General features: G+C 44.8%; 1 protein-coding gene across 1 annotated transcript in view; it reads right to left on the reverse strand.

Annotated features, from left to right (window-relative positions):
* Positions 1–10,570, reverse strand: part of CHRDL2 (chordin like 2) — a 30,007-nt gene extending 19,437 nt beyond the window's left edge. The window contains exons 1-3 of the mRNA XM_056858656.1: positions 10,489–10,570; positions 2,088–2,200; positions 846–939 (exon numbers count right to left, since the gene is read on the reverse strand). Of these exons, the coding sequence (XP_056714634.1) occupies positions 846–939; positions 2,088–2,200; positions 10,489–10,570 (289 nt within the window). The remainder of the gene's footprint in view (positions 1–845; positions 940–2,087; positions 2,201–10,488) is intronic.
* Between the last annotated feature and the right edge of the window lie 8,462 nt (positions 10,571–19,032).

The following is a 19,032-nucleotide window of genomic DNA, read 5'->3' on the forward strand; positions in this document are numbered from 1 at the left end:
GGCAAAACTTGACAGAATGGGGGCAGTGACCTTTGGTTGTGTCCTTCTTCATTCCTGTTTGTGCATAGGGTGAGAGCCTTATTTTAATGCGAAACAGAAACACATGGGCGTGGGAAGCTGAACCTTCCCTCTTTGAGCTCTGTTGCTTCAGTTAGAACTGGGCTGGGAGAAAGATCCCAGTGAAAAGGTCAGATGCTAGCGTTGCCAGCTCCAGTTTTAGAAATTCTTGGAGATTTTGCAGGTGGAACCTGGGGACTGTGGGGTTTGGGTAGGGTTGCCAGGTCTCTCTTCGCCACTGGCGGAATGTTTTGGGGGTGGAGCCTGAGGAGGGTGGGGTTTGGGGAGGGGAGGGACTTCAGTGTCATAGAGTGAACTGATCTCTATTTGCTGGAGATCAGTTGTAAGAGCAGGAGATCTCCAGCTAATACCTGGAGGTTGGCAACCCTAGGTTTTGGAAGATAAAAGATCTCAGTGAAGTATGACGCCATAGAGTCCATCCTCCAAAACCGCCATTTTCTCTAGGGGATTGCTGTAGTCTGGAGATCAATTGTAATTTCAGGAGATCTGCAGGTCCCACCTGTTGTTTGGGGAGGATACGTAGGGTTGCCAGATCCCTCTTTGCCACCAGCGGGAGGTTTTTGGGGGGGAGCCTGAGGAGGGCGGGGTTTGGGGAAGGGAGGGACTTCAATGCCATAGAGTCCAGTGGCCAAAGTGGCCATTTTCTCCAGGGGAACTTATCTCTATCGGCTGGAGATCAGTTTTAATAGCAGGAGATCTCTGGCTACTACCTGGAGGTTGGCAAGCCTAAGGATACAAGACCCTCGTGTGCTTTAAAATTGGCTTACCTGGGCATCTGCCACAGCACTGCTGAGGTTCCATGATGGGGTTTGGGCACGGAAGCAAAGGGCACTGGATTTGATAGCAGCTTACGTTGGTATCCTAGAGGGCGAAAGGGACAACCTAGCATCAGACTGAGTTCTGTCCATAATAAATGGAAAACCTACAACAGGCAGATGTTATCCACATTTATTATTGAAGCTATAGTTGTGTCTGATTGAGTCCAGCTCTCTGGTTCAAAACTACGTGTTTGAGAGAAGAGAGAAAAGGGCTTTTGAAAGCAGCAAAGGGAACCAGTAACTCTGCTGTAAACCAATACAAAGCACAAAATAAGAGCGAGTTGTGTTATGGTGACTTGTTTTCCAGCTCTTCATTTAATTATTGACTGATGTGCTCCGATATCTGCTGCTATACCTTATTTATTTATTATTTCAAGAGTTCCAATATGACCCTTGATGTCCTGCCTTCTTTGCTCAATCCCCTTTTCTTTGGTAAGGAGCTCGGACCATAACGTCAGCATTCTAAATACACAGGCTGGCTTTTGTTTGAATGCTTCAAGCGATTCCAGAATGACCACTAAACTCTGTGATGGTCTCCAGGAACTGACTACACCCTCCTACCTTCTCCACTGCAACAGGTGTGGGTGGAGCCTAGGGAGGGTGGGGTTTGTGGATGGAAGGGACCTCAGCAGGGTATAATGTAGGGTTGCCAACCTCCAGTTGGTGGCTGGAGATCTCCCGCTATTTCAGCTGATCTCCAGGCGACAGAGATCAGTTCGCCTGGAGAAAACAGTCGCTTTGGAAGCTGGCCTCTATGGCATTATACCCTGGTGAGGTCCATCCCTTCCCCAAACCCCACCCTCCTCAAGCTCCACCCCTAAAATCTCCAGGTATTTCCCAACCCAGAGCTGGCAACCCTGGTATAATATGCCATTTAGTCCACCCTCCAAAGCTGCCATTTTCTCCATGGGGACTAATCTCTGTAGTCTGGAGATCAGTTGCAATTCCAGAAGCTCTCCAGGTCCCACCCGGCAGTTAGCAACCCTACTGGCTGGTTGTAAGCCAAGCTGGAAATATCTAATGGTGGCACAGGAGGAAGACATGGGGGAACCTCCCCTGGGGCGAAAGAATATCTTCAACCATCTCTGGTCGCTCATCTTGCTTGGATTCATCATAATATTACACATGGCAATCCCTAGTTGCAGAGATGGGGTTAGCGGTAGCCACCACACCGCTGACTTCAAGCGATACCTCAAAACAGGTGCATTTGATGCAGTACATCACCCCGTGGGGTTCCAGGTACGGATGCCAACTGTCTCCTGGGTTGTACCTTTGCCCATTAAACAAACAGAAGAGATCCAGATCTGAAAATAAAACACAGGAGCGTTATTTATTCGTTTGTTTAGAAAATGAATACGCAGCCTCTCCAGATGAAGATCACAAAGTAAAGCATGATAAAAATGATAAAACAGGACACGCCACCCTGAGCCCAGCTTGCCGGGAATGAGGGTGGGATATAAATGTAAACAATAAATAAATAAATAAAATTAAAATTAATAGACCATTAAAAGAAACCCTGCCATTAAAAACTCAGAGCATAAATTAGCAGCCTTGTAAGAGAAGCCTCAGACTAGAAGCAAAACAAACCTCTCAGTTACAAGCCTGAGTGGAAAGAAATGTTGAAGCCTGGCCTCTAAAAGAGAGCAGGGTATAGACATTGGGATAGACTCCAGGGGAAGGGCATTCCAAAAGTGAAATCCCACCTCTGCAAACAGGGAGAGATGAATGCAGGCGGTTTGCCATTGCCTGCCTCTGTCTCATGACCCTGGACTTCCTTGGTGGTCTCCCATCCAAATACTAACCTGGGTCAACCCTGCTTAGCTTCCAAGATCTGACAAGATAGGGCTAGTCTGGTAAATTAAAAAGCCTTAGTGGCCCATAGAGTTGCCAACCTCCAGGTACTTAGTATGGAGTCGGCTAGTTAATTTCAGCCCTGACCTGGATGGCCCAGGCTAGCCTGATCTCGTCAGATCTCAGAAGCTAAGCAGGGTCAGCCCTGCTTAGTATTTGGATGGGAGACCACCAAGGAATACCAGGGTTGCTGTGCAGAGGAAGGCACTGGCAAACCACCTCTGTTAGTCTCTTGCCATGAAAACCCCAAAAGGGGTCGCCATAAGTCGGCTGCGACTTGACGGCACTTTACACACACACACACAGTTAATTTCAAGTCAATCGCAGACACAAAGTAATGCAGAACTTGACAATTTATCACATAGGTGCAAAAGTGCAAATGTGCAGTGAAAGACTTACAACATACAATTCTATATACAATCCTATGTTCTCAATCCTATAAGGTAACAATCTCCACAATTTTCTCTTGAGTAATCTTCACAAAGGTAACTGGAGTAGCACTTTGTATCCCTTTGGGAACAGATAACAGCATCTGAGCAACCACGTATGTGAAATGATACACCCTGAGTGGGAACTTTGAAAATATATACAGTACGTGGCTGCAGCTTTATCCTGAATAGAAAATTGGAGATAAGTTGTGAACATATACAATTGAATTAAACTGAAAAGGGGCTGAAGAAGAACTGAAACGATCGTCCCCCTCTTCATTCTTCTAGAAATACTATTGAAACCTTACCCTCACGGGACTTTTTGAATTTTGCTCTCCAGTTACCTTTGTGAAGATTACCCAAGAGAAAATTGTGGAGACTGTTACCTTATAGGATTGAGAACATAGGATTGTATATAGAATTGTACGTTGTAAGTCTTTCACTGCACATTTGCACTTTTGCACCTATGTGATCAATTGTCAAGTTCTGGATTACTTTGTGTCTGTGATTGACTTGAAATTAACTAGCCGACTCCATACTAAGTTCCTGACTGTGTGTAATAGTGTGGTGGTGTATATTTTGATTGCTCAACCTCCAGGTACTAGCTGGAGATCTCCTGCTATTACAACTGATCTCCAGCCGACAGTTCCCCTGGAGAAAATGGCTGCTTTGGCAATAGGACTCTGTGGCATTCAAGTCCCTCACCTCCCCAAACCCCACCCTCCTCTGGCTCTGCCCCAAAAACCTCCCGCTGGTGGTGTAGAGGCAACCCTAGTGGCTCATGACAAGGATTGTGGTGAGAAAAGTAAACCAAGTAAAACTGAAGCCAGACGGCTCCTGCCAAGCCCCATGCCTCCCTTCCTTTCTGGAAAGAGAGCGGGTGAATCAGTGAGAGAGCTCCCCTACGGCGGTTGGAAAGACATGCTCGGCTCCTGTTTATCTTCAGGAAAACACCTGTTTCCTCTCAGGGGATGCCCTGCCCTCAAACATCTGTCCCCAGAAAACAGGTACGCTTGTTCTACACGCTGTGGGCCCCGAGTAATAGAAGTAAACAAGGTGCGAACAAGCTGCTTCAATGAGGTCTGGCAACTTGTCCAGCCCATCCAAAATGTTAAAAGGGCACTTTCTGCTATTGCCAAAAAACTGGCTGTTTGTATTAGCACGGTAAATAGGCTTGCCCTGAATTTTGCTGTGGATGTGTTCAGCAGACAAGCTTCCAACGTTCGACTGTGACAATCAGATGTGAGCTGATCGCCAAGTCTGTTTCAGTCACACTGAACAATCTGAACACCAGCCAAACAGATTTGCGTTGGGTTTTTCCAAGACCACGGATGCTCAAAAATCTTGCTGATCCCATCTGGCCTGAAAATTCCTGGTGGTTTGGGGGCAGGGGCGTTGAAGGTGGGAATTTGGGGAGGGGTTTCACCAAAAATCTATGGTATACCATTAGGGTTGCCAGGTCCCTCTTCGCTACCGGTGGGAGGTTTTGGGGGCAGAGCCTGAGGAGGGTGGGGTTTGGGGAGGGACTTGAATGCCATAAATTGCCAAAGCAGCCATTTTCTCCAAGGGAACTGATCTCTATAGGCTGAAGATCAGTTGTAATAGCAGGAGATCTTCAGCTAGTACCTGGAGGTTGGTAACCCTATATACCATAGAGTCTCCCATTTGAAGCTGTCATTTATCTCCAGGGGAACTTATCTCGGTAGTATGGAGATTGGTAATTTCAGAAGATCTCTATGGCCTACCTAGAGGTTGGCAGACAGGTTTGCCAGGTCCTCCAGGGCCACTAGTGGGGGATGGGGTTTAGGGATGCCAGATCCTGGTTGGGGAGCTCCTGGAGATTTGGGGGTGGAGCCTTGGGAGGACAGGGACCTCAGTGGGCAACAATGCCATAGAGTCCACCCTCCAAAGCAGCCATTTTATCCAGGGGAACTGATCTCTGTAGTCTGGAGATGAACTGTAATTCCAGGGGATCCCCAGGTCACACCTGGAGACTGCCCTGCTGGCTAGCCCTATTAGCAGCCCTATGGCTAGGCTTGCCAGCTCCAGGTTGGGAAATATCTGGAGATTTGGGGGGTGGGAACCTTATGAGTTGGGATTTGGAGAGGGGAGTTACTTCAATGGGATATAGTGCCATAGAGTCCACCTTCCAAAGAAGCCATTTCCTCCAGGTGAACTAGGGTTGCCAGCTCCTGGTTGGGAGATTTTTGGGGCAGAGCCTGAGGAAAGCGGGGTTTGGGGAGGGGAGCGACTTCAATGCCATCGAATCCAGTTGCCAAAGTGGCCATTTTCTCCAGGGTATCTGATCTCTATCGGCTGGAGATCAGTTGTAAAAGCAGGAAATCGCCAGCCACCACCTGGAGGTTGGCAACCCTAAGGTGAACTGATCTTTGTCGCCTGGAGATCAGTAGTAATCCCAGGAGATCTTCACTCCAGCCACCAGCTGGAGGATGGCAACCCTACCTATGGCTCAGCCAGAGCTTGACTAGATTCTTCAAGGATGGATCTATCAGGCGGAGGACGCTGCATGCCAACGGAACAAGTTTATGCAAAACTTAAGCATTTATATGTGTTCCAGCGCCTGGCAGAGCCTGTGTTATCTGGCCGCTCAATGCAAACCGAAGAAGTGCCAGATCTGAACACAACATTGTCTGCCAATAAGTAAGTAGGGCAGGGAGAATTCTCTTTTGCAATTAAGGATGAATTTGTAATAAGATAGCTGCTGGGGCTCAGCTGAGGGCTCTGAAGAAGTAGGTTCTCCAGGGCATCTTTAAATGATTTTGTCCACCCAATGGGGTTGCCAACCTCCAGGAGATCTCCTGCTATTACAACTGATTTCCAGCCGATAGAGATCAGTTCACCTGGGGAAAATTGCCGCTTTGGCAATTGGACTCTATGGCATTGAAGTCCCTCCCTTCCCCAAACCCCGCCCTCCTCAGGCTCCCCCCTAAAAACCTCCCGCTGGTGGTGAAGAGGGACCTGGCAACCCTACCACCCAAGCAAGGTTCACCAGTTGCTTCTTGCTGGGCCCACACCTACCAGGTCCAAACTAAGTTCCTGAGGTGCTGGACTTTGGCTCAGACATGGCTGGGAGTGGCACGCGTCCTGGAGACAATACCCACCTGTCCCATCAGGGTTGCCAGCTCCAGGTGTGGCCAGGAGATCTCCGCGTATTACAACTGATCTCAAGACTACAGAGATCAGTTCTCCTGGGAGAAACGGCTGCTTTGGAGGGTAGACTCTATGGCATTATACCCCGCTGAGGTCTCTCCCCTCCCCAGGCTTCAAAAGCACCAGCACTGTACCCAGGAAGTCCCAGATTCCAACCCTAGCATCTTCAAGATCTCAGGCTTTCAGAAAGATCTTTGCCTGCCTTTCTGAGACCTTGAAATCACAGATAGAAGAGGCTAGATTGATCAATGGCCTGATTTTGGCTGTATCCACACGTCACTGGATACAGGCAGCCCTAACGTTGTGCTATAGCAATAATTCACAACCGGATGTTCCTGTGTGGACAAGCGAATCCAGTTCAATAGATGGCGACGGTGGAATGATAGGGCTAGTTGACAACATGTGGATGGATGCATCCTCTGTCACCACACACACACAAACCATCCTTGCATTATTTTCTGATGTAATAGGATTTTTCCACACTGTATGATATAATATCATTTTTTCTGCATTGTATCTGCAGGTCTAATATTCTATGCTTGTTTCAGATTTCTGTAATCCTAATCCTAGTACATTGCTTATCTGATGTTTCATCCTATTGATTGCACTGATTTATCCTATGTAATTTGCCTTGAGTCTCACCGAGGAAGGCAGACTATAAATACATAAATACAGTACACAGTAATTTCTAGAAATCTGGTTGGGGGTACCAGGAATCCTGGTGGGTTCATTGGAGGCTGAACGAGATTAATTTGACCATAGTACAAAATGTATAGTGGTAGTGGAAAATACCATCAAGTCATAGCCAACCTAGGGCGACCCTGTAGGGTTTCCAAGGCAAGAGACGTTCAGAGGGGGTTTGCCATTGCCTGCCTCTACTCTGGACTAGCAACTCTGGACTGCCTTGTTGGTCTCCCATCCAAGTACTAACCAGGGCTGACCCTGCTTAGCTTCTGAGATCTAAGGACAGCAGGCTAGCCTGGCCCATTCAAGTCAAGGCAAGGGACATTCAGAGGTGGTTTGACACTGTCTGCCTCTGTATAGCAACCCTAGACTTCCTTGGTGGTCTCCCATCCAAATATTAACTGGGGATAACCCTGCTTAGTTTCTGAGATCTGACAAGATCAGTCTAGCCTGGGCCATCCAGCTCAGGGTGCAAAAATGTGTTTTATTTAGGACATCCCCTGTTTTCCAGAACTCCTTCCTGCATCCCAGATTTCTGAGTTGCTCCAGAGGAAGGCTGGGGCATACATCTGTTTCTACAGGTGCAGCTGACAATCAAAGCTAACATCTACTGGTCCTGGATTGGCAGAGGACAAGCTGATACCACCCAGCCGAGAACTACTGCGGCCTAGAACTGGAATGGTGAAAACCTAGAAGACTGAAAAAGGATGGAAAGTGAAAAAGGATGGAAAGCCATCAACACACACAGACATGTTGTTAGGCAATACCATCTGCATTATCACTACATCACAACCACAACCCAAATCACAACAGCTCACAAAAAGCTATATTGCACTATGATTTCCTGGAGGAGCAATATGCCAGGGGGAGGATCAAAGGGGGGAACACAGTAAACCACAGGAAGCCAATGTGTGAGCAAGAATTCAAGTCAAAAATTTTTTTCTGACCAGTTAATTTTATTGAAAGCCATGTCGTGATTATCGCAACATCTCACCTTTAAGGTTGCACACCCAAGCACACTGATGAAGAGCACACCCCATTGAATTCAGTGGAATTTACTTTTGAATAAGTATGTACAATATTGGGCTGCACATCTGGTAACTCCCACTTGCTCAATGGGAGGGAATTGAGGCCCTTAGATAAGGGAAGGGAGCAAATCTTCCTAAATTGTGGTGAGCAGGAGACTCCAGAATGAGGATTTCAAACAATAACTAGAGGGGACTCCAGAATAACTGTTTTGAAACTAGCATAGATCTTCAGCTAGTACCTGGAGGTTGGTAACCCTACCAACATGACAAAACTCTTCCAGGGTCATTTGCATCGCCATTACATCTTTCTAAGTCCATGGGAGTCAATTGGCTTGAAGGGTGGAACTACACAAGGCATCTCTCTAGGATCTTCAGCTGAGGTTTTTGTCTCAAATTTGGCCTTTGGTTCAAAGAGAACTGATAGGGTTGTCAACCTCCAGGTGGTGGCTGGAGATCTCCCACTATTACAACTGATCTCCAGGTGACAGAGATCAGTTCTCCTGGAGAAAACAGCCGCTTTGGCAATAGGACTGTAGGGCATTGAAGTCCCTCCCCTCCCCAAACCCTGCCCTCCTCAGGTTCCGCCCCCAAAATCTCCAGATATTTCCCAATCTGGAGCTGGCAACCCTAAGAACTGGGCTAGGTTTGGGCAAGTCACCAGGACTTAGAGTTGTCAACCTCTTTGTGGTGGCTGGAGATTACAACTATTACAACTGATCTCCAGGCGACAGATCAGTTCACCTGGAGAAAATGGCCGCTTTGGAAAGTGGGCTCCATGGCATTATACCCCATTGAAGTCCCTCCCCTCCCCAAATCCCATTCTCCTCAGGCTCCACCCCCAAAATCTCTGGTTATTTCCCAACTCGAAGCAGGCAACCCTACCAGGACTCCCTTTCACACACATACACCCATGCGTAAAATGAGAAGGGCATTATTAGGAATGAAAGGACCCGCCTCCTTTTGGCATGTAGAAGATGAATTATCCTCCTTCCTCCTCTCAATAGCATCACCCTTTGGGGAGAAGCTGTGGCTCAGTGGTAGAGAATCTGCTTGGCATGCAGAATGTCTCAGGTTCAATCCCCAGCGTCTCCAGTGGAAAAAAGGACCAGGCAGTAGGTGATGTGAAAGACCTCTCTGCCTGAGATCCTGGAAAGCCACTGCCAGTCAGAGTAGACAATATTGACCTTGATGGACCAATGGTCAGATTCAATATAAGGCAGCTTCATTTGGGGGTGGGGCCATGGCTCAGTGGCAGAGCCTCTGCTTGGCATGCAGAAGGTCTCATGTTCAGTCCCCGGCATCTCCAGTTGGAAGGACCAGGTGGAGGAGAGGGGAATCAAATCTGGTCCTCCATATTAGAGTCCACCGCTCATGTGGAGGAGTGGGGAATCAAACCTGGTTCTCCAGATTAGAGTCTGTCCCTCTTGACCACTACGCCACCTTGGAGATGCCAATCACCTTGAGTGCCACTGATGGCTGAGAGTGAGCTGAACCCCTGTGGAACTTGGGCACCCTTTCTAGTCACTTGGGCTGGAGAACCAACCCTGGGGAGCTGAGTTTGAAGGAAAGAGCTGGATATGCCCAAGGTTATTACCCCCTGCCCCAAAATACAGAGAGAGCAGAGCAAAACCTTGAACCCCAATTCCCTTCCCACAAATCCACAGTTATAAATGCTGACATGTTTGATACAGATCCATCATAACGATGAGTAATGGACTGAAATGCATCTTGTTCATTTACAGCACAATCCACCCAGATCTCCAGTGGCATCCAGCCAGCATGGTGTCGTGGTTAAGAGTGTTGGTTTGGAGCGGTGAAGTCTCATCTGGAGAACCGGGTTTGATTCCCCACTCCTCCATATGGGCAATGGATGCTAACCTGGTGAACCGGATTGGTTCCCCCACTCCTCCACATGAGTGGCAGACACTAATCTGGAGAACTGGGTTGGTTTCCCCACCCCTAAACATGAAGCCAGCTGGATGACCTTGGGCTAGTCACAGCTCTCTTAGAGCTCTCTCAGCCCCACCTACCTCACAGGGTGTCTGTAATGGGGAGGGGGAGGGGATTGTAAGCCGGTTTGATTCTTCCTTAAGTGGTAGAGGTCAGCATATAAAAAATAATTCTTCATCATCATCACCCTTAGTGAAATGAATGGAAGAGTATTCCTTTCCATAAGTTTGGGGCTTCCAGAAGAGGTATACAGAAGTAACTTGACAGCGCTCAAGAGGCATTCTTTGCCATCTCACCCGTACCATATAAAACCACAAGATAATGTTTTCCATTTTTCTATTTCTGCCAGGTGCAGTCTAATAATGCTACTTCTAACACAAGGTAGACGTCTACCTTTCTCCACTTCCCTCCCATCAACGGGCTGTATCCTTTTCCCTTCACTCCCCATCACCTTTCGGTCCTCCTATTCTGGTTACTTACCGGCTGTCGCATCTGTTTCTGAAGTCAAAGAAAGAAGCAAGAATCCCAGGCCAAGAATAATCTCTCTGACTTCTGCGATCATTCTTCTGTTCGAGATGGGATAACAGGAGGGGAGGGGGAGAATCCGAGCACTTTCTCGCCTAAGAATTTCTCAAGGGCAGAGAAAGCACCAAGCGGTGGTTACAGAGTCAGCCTGTAGAGATGCAAGAGGGGAAAGCGAACTGATGCTCTACAAGCGCCTAATCCGCAGCCGCCTATGATGCCAACGCTCTTCAAAGACGCCTCCTTTGGGGAAAGCAAAGAACTAGATTGCGATTTTTGAACACCAGCCTTTTAAAATCTTTCCCCCCACCCTTAAGTTTTCTTAATCAAAGGAGCAGGAGGGGCCAAAGACTGAAACACTTTAACCCTTCCTTCCCTAGGAATTCTCCCTTTCCTCTTTTCCTTCTTCCCACCCCCACTTTTTTTCATCTTTTCTTTTCCTTCTTTTCTTCCACTTCCTTCCTTCCTTTCTCACTTGGTTTCTTTTTCATCTTTTCTTCCACTTCCACTCTTCCATTCTTTTTGTCTCTTCTTTTCCCTCTTCCTTCTTTTCTCCTTTCCTTTATTTCTCTTTCATCTTTTTTTTCTTTTTTTTCTTCCACTTCCTTCCTTTTCCATCTCTTCTTTTTATCTTCTTTCTTTTCTTCCACTTCCTTCCTTTTTTCATCTCTTCTTTTTCTGTCTTCCTTTTATTCTTCCCCTTTCTTCCTTCCTTTTCATCTCTTCTTTCTCTCTTCCTTCTGTTCTCTCGCTTCCTTTATTTTTAATCTCTTCTTTTTCTCTCTTCCTTTTTTTCTTCCTTCCTTTTTCATCTCTTTCTTTTCTCTGCCTTGTTTTCTTTGGCTTTGGAGAATGGCTGGATGAAACATTGCAAGAAAGATGGTCTCAGCAGGGTTGTGATTATGCCCAACTGAGCCAAACCCTGAAGCCAGACCTGCTTCTGATGTTTCTCTTTGAGGGCACAACTATCCACATGAACACACATGAAGCCGCCTTCTACTGAGACAGACGGTTGTTCTACCTGGGTCAATATTGTCCACTCAGCCTGGCAGGAGCTCTCCATGGTCCCAGGTGAGAGGTCTTTCTCATCACCTCCTACATAAGGGGTGTGAAACTCAATTGTTAAGAGGGCCAGATATGACATAAATGTCACTTGGTCAGGCCGGGCCATGCCTCGCCAGCCCAGATCAAGAGTGTGTCCGGGAGGGTGGGGGGGTGGCCAGATGTAACTGAATGGACAGATAAAGTGGCAGAATATGCAACTATGGCTAAGTTAACATCTTTAGCGAATAACAGATCAACCTCTGATTTTTTTAAATGGAAAATGGAAAGTATTTCTTGATTATATAGCTATTAACTAATAAAAATAATAGAATTTAAGAATTTAAGTAAGAAGTGTATTGTCAGATACGCAAATATCATAATTCAAAGAAGGTATATTAGAATAGAAGTTATAAAGTGAATCCCAGTATAGTTTAAGAATTTGATGTGTACGTTTGTATGTTTTTTCACAGTGGGTAGCCGTGTTAGTCTGTTTGCAGTAGTCAAAAAGGGCAAGAGTCCAGTAGCACCTTAAAGACTAACAAAAGTATTTTCTGGTAGGGTATGAGCTTTCGTGAGCCACAGCTCACTTCTTCAGATATCTTCAGTATCTGAAGAAGTGAGCTGCGGCTCACGAAAGCTCATACCCTACCAGAAAATATTTTTGTTTGTATGTTTTGTTTTACTTGCTTGAAAAATAAAAATGTTTAAATAAAAAGAGAGTGGGGGGTGGCTGCCTCAGGGGCTGGATAAGAGCTCTCAAGGGGCCGGATCTAGCCCCCGGGCCTTATGTTTGACACCCCTGTCCTACATGATCCATAACTGGAAATGCCAAGGATTGAACCTGGGGCCTTCTGCATGCCAAGCAGATGCTCTGCCACTGAGCCACAGCCCTTCCTACCAACACTGATCCTTTCACCATTATCCAAGAGCAGGCTTAATACATAATGAGAAATAGTTGTCATTAATGAGACTACTGAAAACTGAGATACCAACATAGTTTGGTTGCATTTCTGGAGGAAAACAACGTGTGTCATAATGGGTCTTATCTTTGTGTTCTTTGCAATAATCGCAGAATTGCAGCAACAGAAAGAGCTGCCCAAGGGACAATATGTAGCTTGCCTTCACATCATATTGCAGTTTAGAAATTTCTCTGTAATAGCTTGGGTTCTTTGGCTCATTTCAAGGAGATCTCTATCAACGGTGTTTATATGTTTATTGCTGCCCCTCAGGGCAACAAGAGAGGGCTCTGGTCTCTGTGCCTTCCCTGTAGGCCTTCCAAAGGCATCTAGTTAGCCACTGTGCTGGACTAGATGAACCATGGTGGTGGAAAGTGCTATCAGGTGGCAGGTGACTTATGGCAACTCCTCATGAGGTTTTCAAGGCAAGAGACTAACAGAGGTGGTTTGCCATTGCCTACCTCTGCGTAGCAGCCCTGGACTATCTTGGAGGTCTCCTATCCAAGCACTAACCAGCACTGACCCTGCTTACCTTCCGAGATCTGATGAGATCGAGCTAGCCTAGGCCAGCCAGGTCAGGGCTGATATGGACCATTAGTCTGATCCAAAATGGTTGTTTTTACATGTTTATATACGTAAAGGAGCTGATGTAGGTGTAACAACATTGGACTAGTGCCTGGGCCAACTGCTTTCGAAACCCATTCTGCCATGAAAGTTCTCCAGGCAACTTTGGGCCCGCAACTCCCTCTCAGCCCAACTTACCTCACAGGGTTGTTGTCTTGAGGGTAAGGTGGAAGAGTAGAGAATAATGTGAAACTCTGCTTTGGGTCCCCACAAGGGAGAAAAGCTGGAAATTAAATAAATAATTTGGAATCCTGCCCTATGTGGATTACTAAAAAAAATAAGGATATAGACCAGGAAACAGACAGGCAAGTTCTGGATGAAACAGTAAAACCATTTTCCAGCAAGTCCTACTTGAGATCACAGAGATGGGCACTTCCACGATGAAACACTCCCCCCTGGGGGATAGAAAGAGTCCTACACACTGGCATTTTCACTATGGTAGCCATATTGGTCTGCAGTAGAACAACTAGATTGGAGTCCAGTAGCTCCTTGAGACCAACAAGATTATCAGGGCATCTTTTTACATTATTAAAGCGAGTTTATGGTAGATAAGATGACGATATGAATGAATAAATAAACAATACCGAATTGGGTCAGGGAAGGAAGAACGGGCTCTATAGAAATCTAATTAGTAGAGATTTACCAGGGGACAATAAGCCTCCAGATTGTGAATGGAATACTAGATAAGTTCATCATCTCCTTAAAGGGCAGGCAGAGGCAAAGACTGAAGATGACAAATGGAATATTATTTGGCGAAGGCTTTCACAGTCAGAGTTCATTGGTTCTTGTAGGTTATCCGGGCTGTGTGACCGTGGTCTTGGTATTTTCTTTCCTGACGTTTCGCCAGCAGCTGTGGCAGGACAGTGTTACTCCTCTGAAGATGCCTGCCACAGCTGCTGGCGAAACGTCAGGAAAGAAAATACCAAGACCACGGTCACACAGCCCGGATAACCTACAAGGAATATTATTTATTAACAGGATTCTTCTTTTTATTGTATGAAAATTATATATATATATATCCTTTCCCCTACCTTTTTCTTTTCTATACAGTGAAAATAAATAAATAAATAAATAAATAAATAAAAAAGATTATCAGGGTATCTTTTAAGAGTCAAAGTTCCCTTTGTCAGATACCTTTGGTGAGGTTGATGGATTTCCACTCCATGTGGCTGAATGTGGAGTCTCCCACTGAGATAATTTCAGAGGATAATTTCAGAGGATAGCTGTGTTGGTCTGCATTAGAACAACTAGTTCTACTAGAGTCCAGAAGCACCTTTTGGGACTATGAGCTTTCAAGAGTTTAATTTCACCAGGCCTTCAGCAACTTAGAATCATAGAATCATAGAGTTGGAAGGGGCCATGGAGGCCATCTAGTCCAACCCCCTGCTCAATGCAGGATCAGCCTAGAGCAACCCTGACAAGTGCTCCCACCCCACCATCAACCAGAGCATGAATCAGTCCATGCAAGAAGTACATTTTCTAGACATTCCTGTACAAATACATAATAAAAGGTAAAGGTCCCCTGTGCAAGCACCGGGTCATTCTTGACCCATGGGGTGATGTCACATCCCGCCATTTTCTAGGTAGACTTTGTTTACGGGCTGATTTGACATTGCATTCCCCAGTCATCTTCCCTTTACCCCCAGCAAACTGGGTACTCATTTTACTGACCTCGGAAGGATGGAAGGCTACCTGAAACCAACTTTCATTGGGATCGAACTCAGGTCGTGAGCAAAGTTGTGGACTGCAATACTGCAGCTTACCACTCTGTGCCACGGGGCTCCTACAAATACATAATAGAAGCATTAAAAAACTTTATATGGGTATCTGATGAAGAGAGCTTTGACTCTCAAAGATTATACCCCCAAAATCTTGTTGGTCTCTAAGGTGCTACTGGACTCAAATCTAGTTGTACATATAGGCAATAAGCCTACCTGAGAGAAGGGATGGTATCCTTGAGGAGTGGTTTTTGAAGTAAGATTATTGAGTCATAGAGCTCGTCACCTGCAGTCTGTGGTATAGCCCAGGCACAGGTTGGTCACTGCATGGAAATTTGGCATCCCCTGGTGGACTATATGAAATGGCCCTATCCAGGTTGATCCAGTAGCCCATCTAAGCCAATAACCTGACCAACAATGGCTCTCTGAGGTCTCAGGCCGAGGTCCTGTGACCATCAAACCTTTTTAATAGGAGATGTCAAGGATTAGACTCACCTCCTGAATGCAGAGCGAGGGCTATACCACTTTTGCTTTAGATAGACTTAAGTCCACAGGACACCCATTTTGTGTAAAGGGTTCACGTCACATTATAAAATATACCGATGAAAACTCAGCATCCAGAAGAGGGTGTCAGACAGTTTTTCACTGCGGTGCACATTGCTCCAGAGCACAAATTGCAATCCATTATGGGGTAGTGTTGTTGGTCCAAACACCTCCCTCTTCATGGTAATGTAACATACTCTGTAAAAAGAGGCCAATGAATAGATTAATTTGCATAGATGGTATTTAACACTAGAAATGTTTTAAGTAGGCTCCCACTGTGATTTTTGCATCATTTAACGGATCGTATTAACACAATTTGCTTCAGTTCTGTCTTCGGATTCCTGGTCGGTTCCAGATTTCTACAAATTCAAATCCTATTTCCTTGTTTCTTGAATGTCCCATTCTGTTGATTGTATTGACTTACTCTGTAACCACCGTGACCAAGATCAGCTCCTCTGGAGAAAATGGCTGCATTGAAGGGTGGTCTCTGGCGTTATACCCTGCTGAGGTCCCCCCAACAAACCCCGCCATCCCCAACCTCCAGCACCCCCCTCCCAAATCTCCAGTTATTTCCCAACAGAGCTGGCAACCCTACTCTATAGCAACCATTTTCTCTGTAGCCCAGAGATCAGATGTCATTCTAGGAGATCTCCAGGCCCCACCTGCAGGTTAACAAACTTAGGCTGTACCAATCCTGATTGTGCATAAGAGCAACTGACTAAAATGAATGGGTTGATGAGTGACTAATCCTCCGTATCTAGGGCTACCAACCTACAAGTGGCGCCTGGAGATCTCCCGCTATTACAACTGATCTCCTGATGACAAAGATCAGTTCCCCTGGAGAAAATGGCTGCTTCGGAGGGTGGACTCTATGGCGGTGTACCTTGCTGAAGTCCCTCCTCTCCCCAAACCCTGCCTTCCTCAGGCTCCGCCCCCAAAATCTCCAGGTATTTCCCCACCTATAGCTGGCAACCCTATCCGTATCTGATCTCCAGCCATCTCTTTCTGCTTACTTAAGAATCAATATTCAAGCTCGCACTGTTTACCTTGGTGCAACAGAGACATCTGCTGGAGGACAAAAATGGTTGGATGCATGCGCTGTAATGGCGATCCTCCTTCCCATCTTCACTTAGGGTTGCCAGGTCCCTCTTCGCCACAGTGGGAGGTTTTTGGGGCGGAGCCTGAGGAGGGCAGGGTTTACAGAGGGCTGGGACTTCAGTGCCATAGAGTCCAATTGCCAAAGCGGCCATTTTCTCCAGGTGAGCTGATCTCTATCGGCTGGAGATCAGTTGTAATAGCAGGAGATCTCCAGCTACTATCTGGGGGTTAGCAACCCTATCTTCATTGCACAAGTAACATTAAATCCTTGCTTATCCTCCTTGGGAAATCGGATGTCCCATTATGTGTTAAGGTGATAAAGTAATATAATATATTATATATGTATATATGTGTGTGCATAAAGGGAAATAAACATTACAAAATAAACACCGTGAGGGGTTTTGCTGCTTTTGAATTTATTTCAGCATGCTATTCTATGCACCAACCTATTAGCAGCGTGGTTTAGATTGTTTAAAATTGAATATACATTTTTAAAACCACACACAGATTAATATAATATAGTATGTATGTATACATATATATTGTGTGTGCAAAAGAACAATTTCTCTACGAAATAGACACTCTGAGGTGTTTTGCTGCTTTTGCTGCTTTTTGAGTTTATTTCAGGATGTTGTTCTATATAGTCCCAGCCTATATAGTCTGTTGTGTATATGTATGTGTGTGTGTGCGCGCATGTGAAAGAAGATATATTGTATATAGAAGATATATTGATTGTATAAGAAGTTATATTGTATATAGTGTGTGTGTATACTGTATTTATTGTGTGCGCAAAAGCAAATCTTTAGAAAATGTGTGTGTGTGTGTGTGTGTAAGAAGATATATTGTATATAGAAGATATATTGATTGTATAAGAAGATATATTGTATATAGTGTGTGTATATACTGTATATATTGTGTGCGCAAAAGAAGCAAATCTTTAGAAAATAAAGACTCTGAGGTGTTTTACTGCTTTTTGAGTTCAGTTCAGTATGTTGTTCCGTACCCTATTGGCAGTGTGGTTTTTGTAGTTCAAAACCGAAGATACATTTTTAAAACCACTCACTAATTAATATAATATAGCCTGTATGCATATATATTGTGTGAAAGAAAAGTATCTTTACAAAATAAACGCTTTGAGGTGTTCTGCTGCTTTTTTGAGTTTATTTCCGGATGTTATTCTACGTCCCAGCCTATTCTTCATTTTATTCTATGTCCCAGCCTATTTATGTAGTTTAAAACTAAATGTACATTTTTAACAGCACACACAGATCAATATAATATACTCTGTATACATGCATACACACAAACACACACACATATATATTGTATGTTTGAGATATATTGCATATATTGTGTGTATATACTGTACATGTCGTGTGAGCGAAAGAAAAATATCTTTAGAAAATAGACACTGAGGTATTGTCGAAGGCTTTCACGGTCAGAGTTCGTTGGTTCTTGTGGGTTATCCGGGCTGTGTGACTGTGGTCTTGGAAAAGAAAAAAGAAAAATACCAAGACCACGGTTACACAGCCCGGATAACCCACAAGAACCAAGACACTGAGGCGTTCTGCTGCTTTTTTATTTATTTCAGGATGTTATTCTACGTCCCAGCCTCTTTATGTAGTTCAGAACTAGCTATACATTTTTAAAAGCGCACCGAGATCAAAATAATAGTCTGTATACGTGTGTGTGTATACGTATGTATAGTGTGTGTGTAAGATATATTGCATATTTTGTGTGTATATACTGCACACGTCGTGTGAGCGAAAGAAAAATATCTGTACAAAATAAACACTCTGAGGTGTTCTGCTGCGTTTTTATTTATTTCAGGATGTTATTCTACGTCCCAGCCTGTTTATGTAGTTCAAAACTAACTATACATTTTTAAAAGCGCACCGAGATCAAAATAATAGTCTGTATACGTGTGTGTGTATATGTATGTATAGTGTGTGTGTGAGATATATTGCATATTTTGTGTGTATATACTGCACACGTCGTGTGAGCGAAAGAAAAATATCTGTACAAAATAAACACTCTGAGGTGTTCTGCTGCGTTTTTATTTATTTCAGGATGTTATTCTACGTCCCAGCCTGTTTATGTAGTTCAAAACTAACTATACATTTTTAAAAGCGCACCGAGATCAAAATAATGTAGTCTGTATACGTGTGTGTATATATGTATATATAGTGTGTGTGTGTATGTAAGATATATTGCATATTTTGTGTGTATATACTGCACACGTCGTGTGAGCGAAAGAAAAATATCTGTACAAAATAAACACTCTGAGGTGTTCTGCTGCGTTTTTATTTATTTCAGGATGTTATTCTACGTCCCAGCCTGTTTATGTAGTTCAAAACTAACTATACATTTTTAAAAGCGCACCGAGATCAAAATAATGTAGTCTGTATACGTGTGTGTATATATGTATATATATAGTGTGTGTATGTAAGATATATTGCATATTTTGTGTGTATATACTGCACACGTCGTGTGAGCGAAAGAAAAATATCTGTACAAAA

This window comes from Euleptes europaea, chromosome 12 (genome assembly GCF_029931775.1).
Source record: "Euleptes europaea isolate rEulEur1 chromosome 12, rEulEur1.hap1, whole genome shotgun sequence".
Taxonomy (NCBI): Eukaryota; Metazoa; Chordata; class Lepidosauria; order Squamata; family Sphaerodactylidae; genus Euleptes; species Euleptes europaea.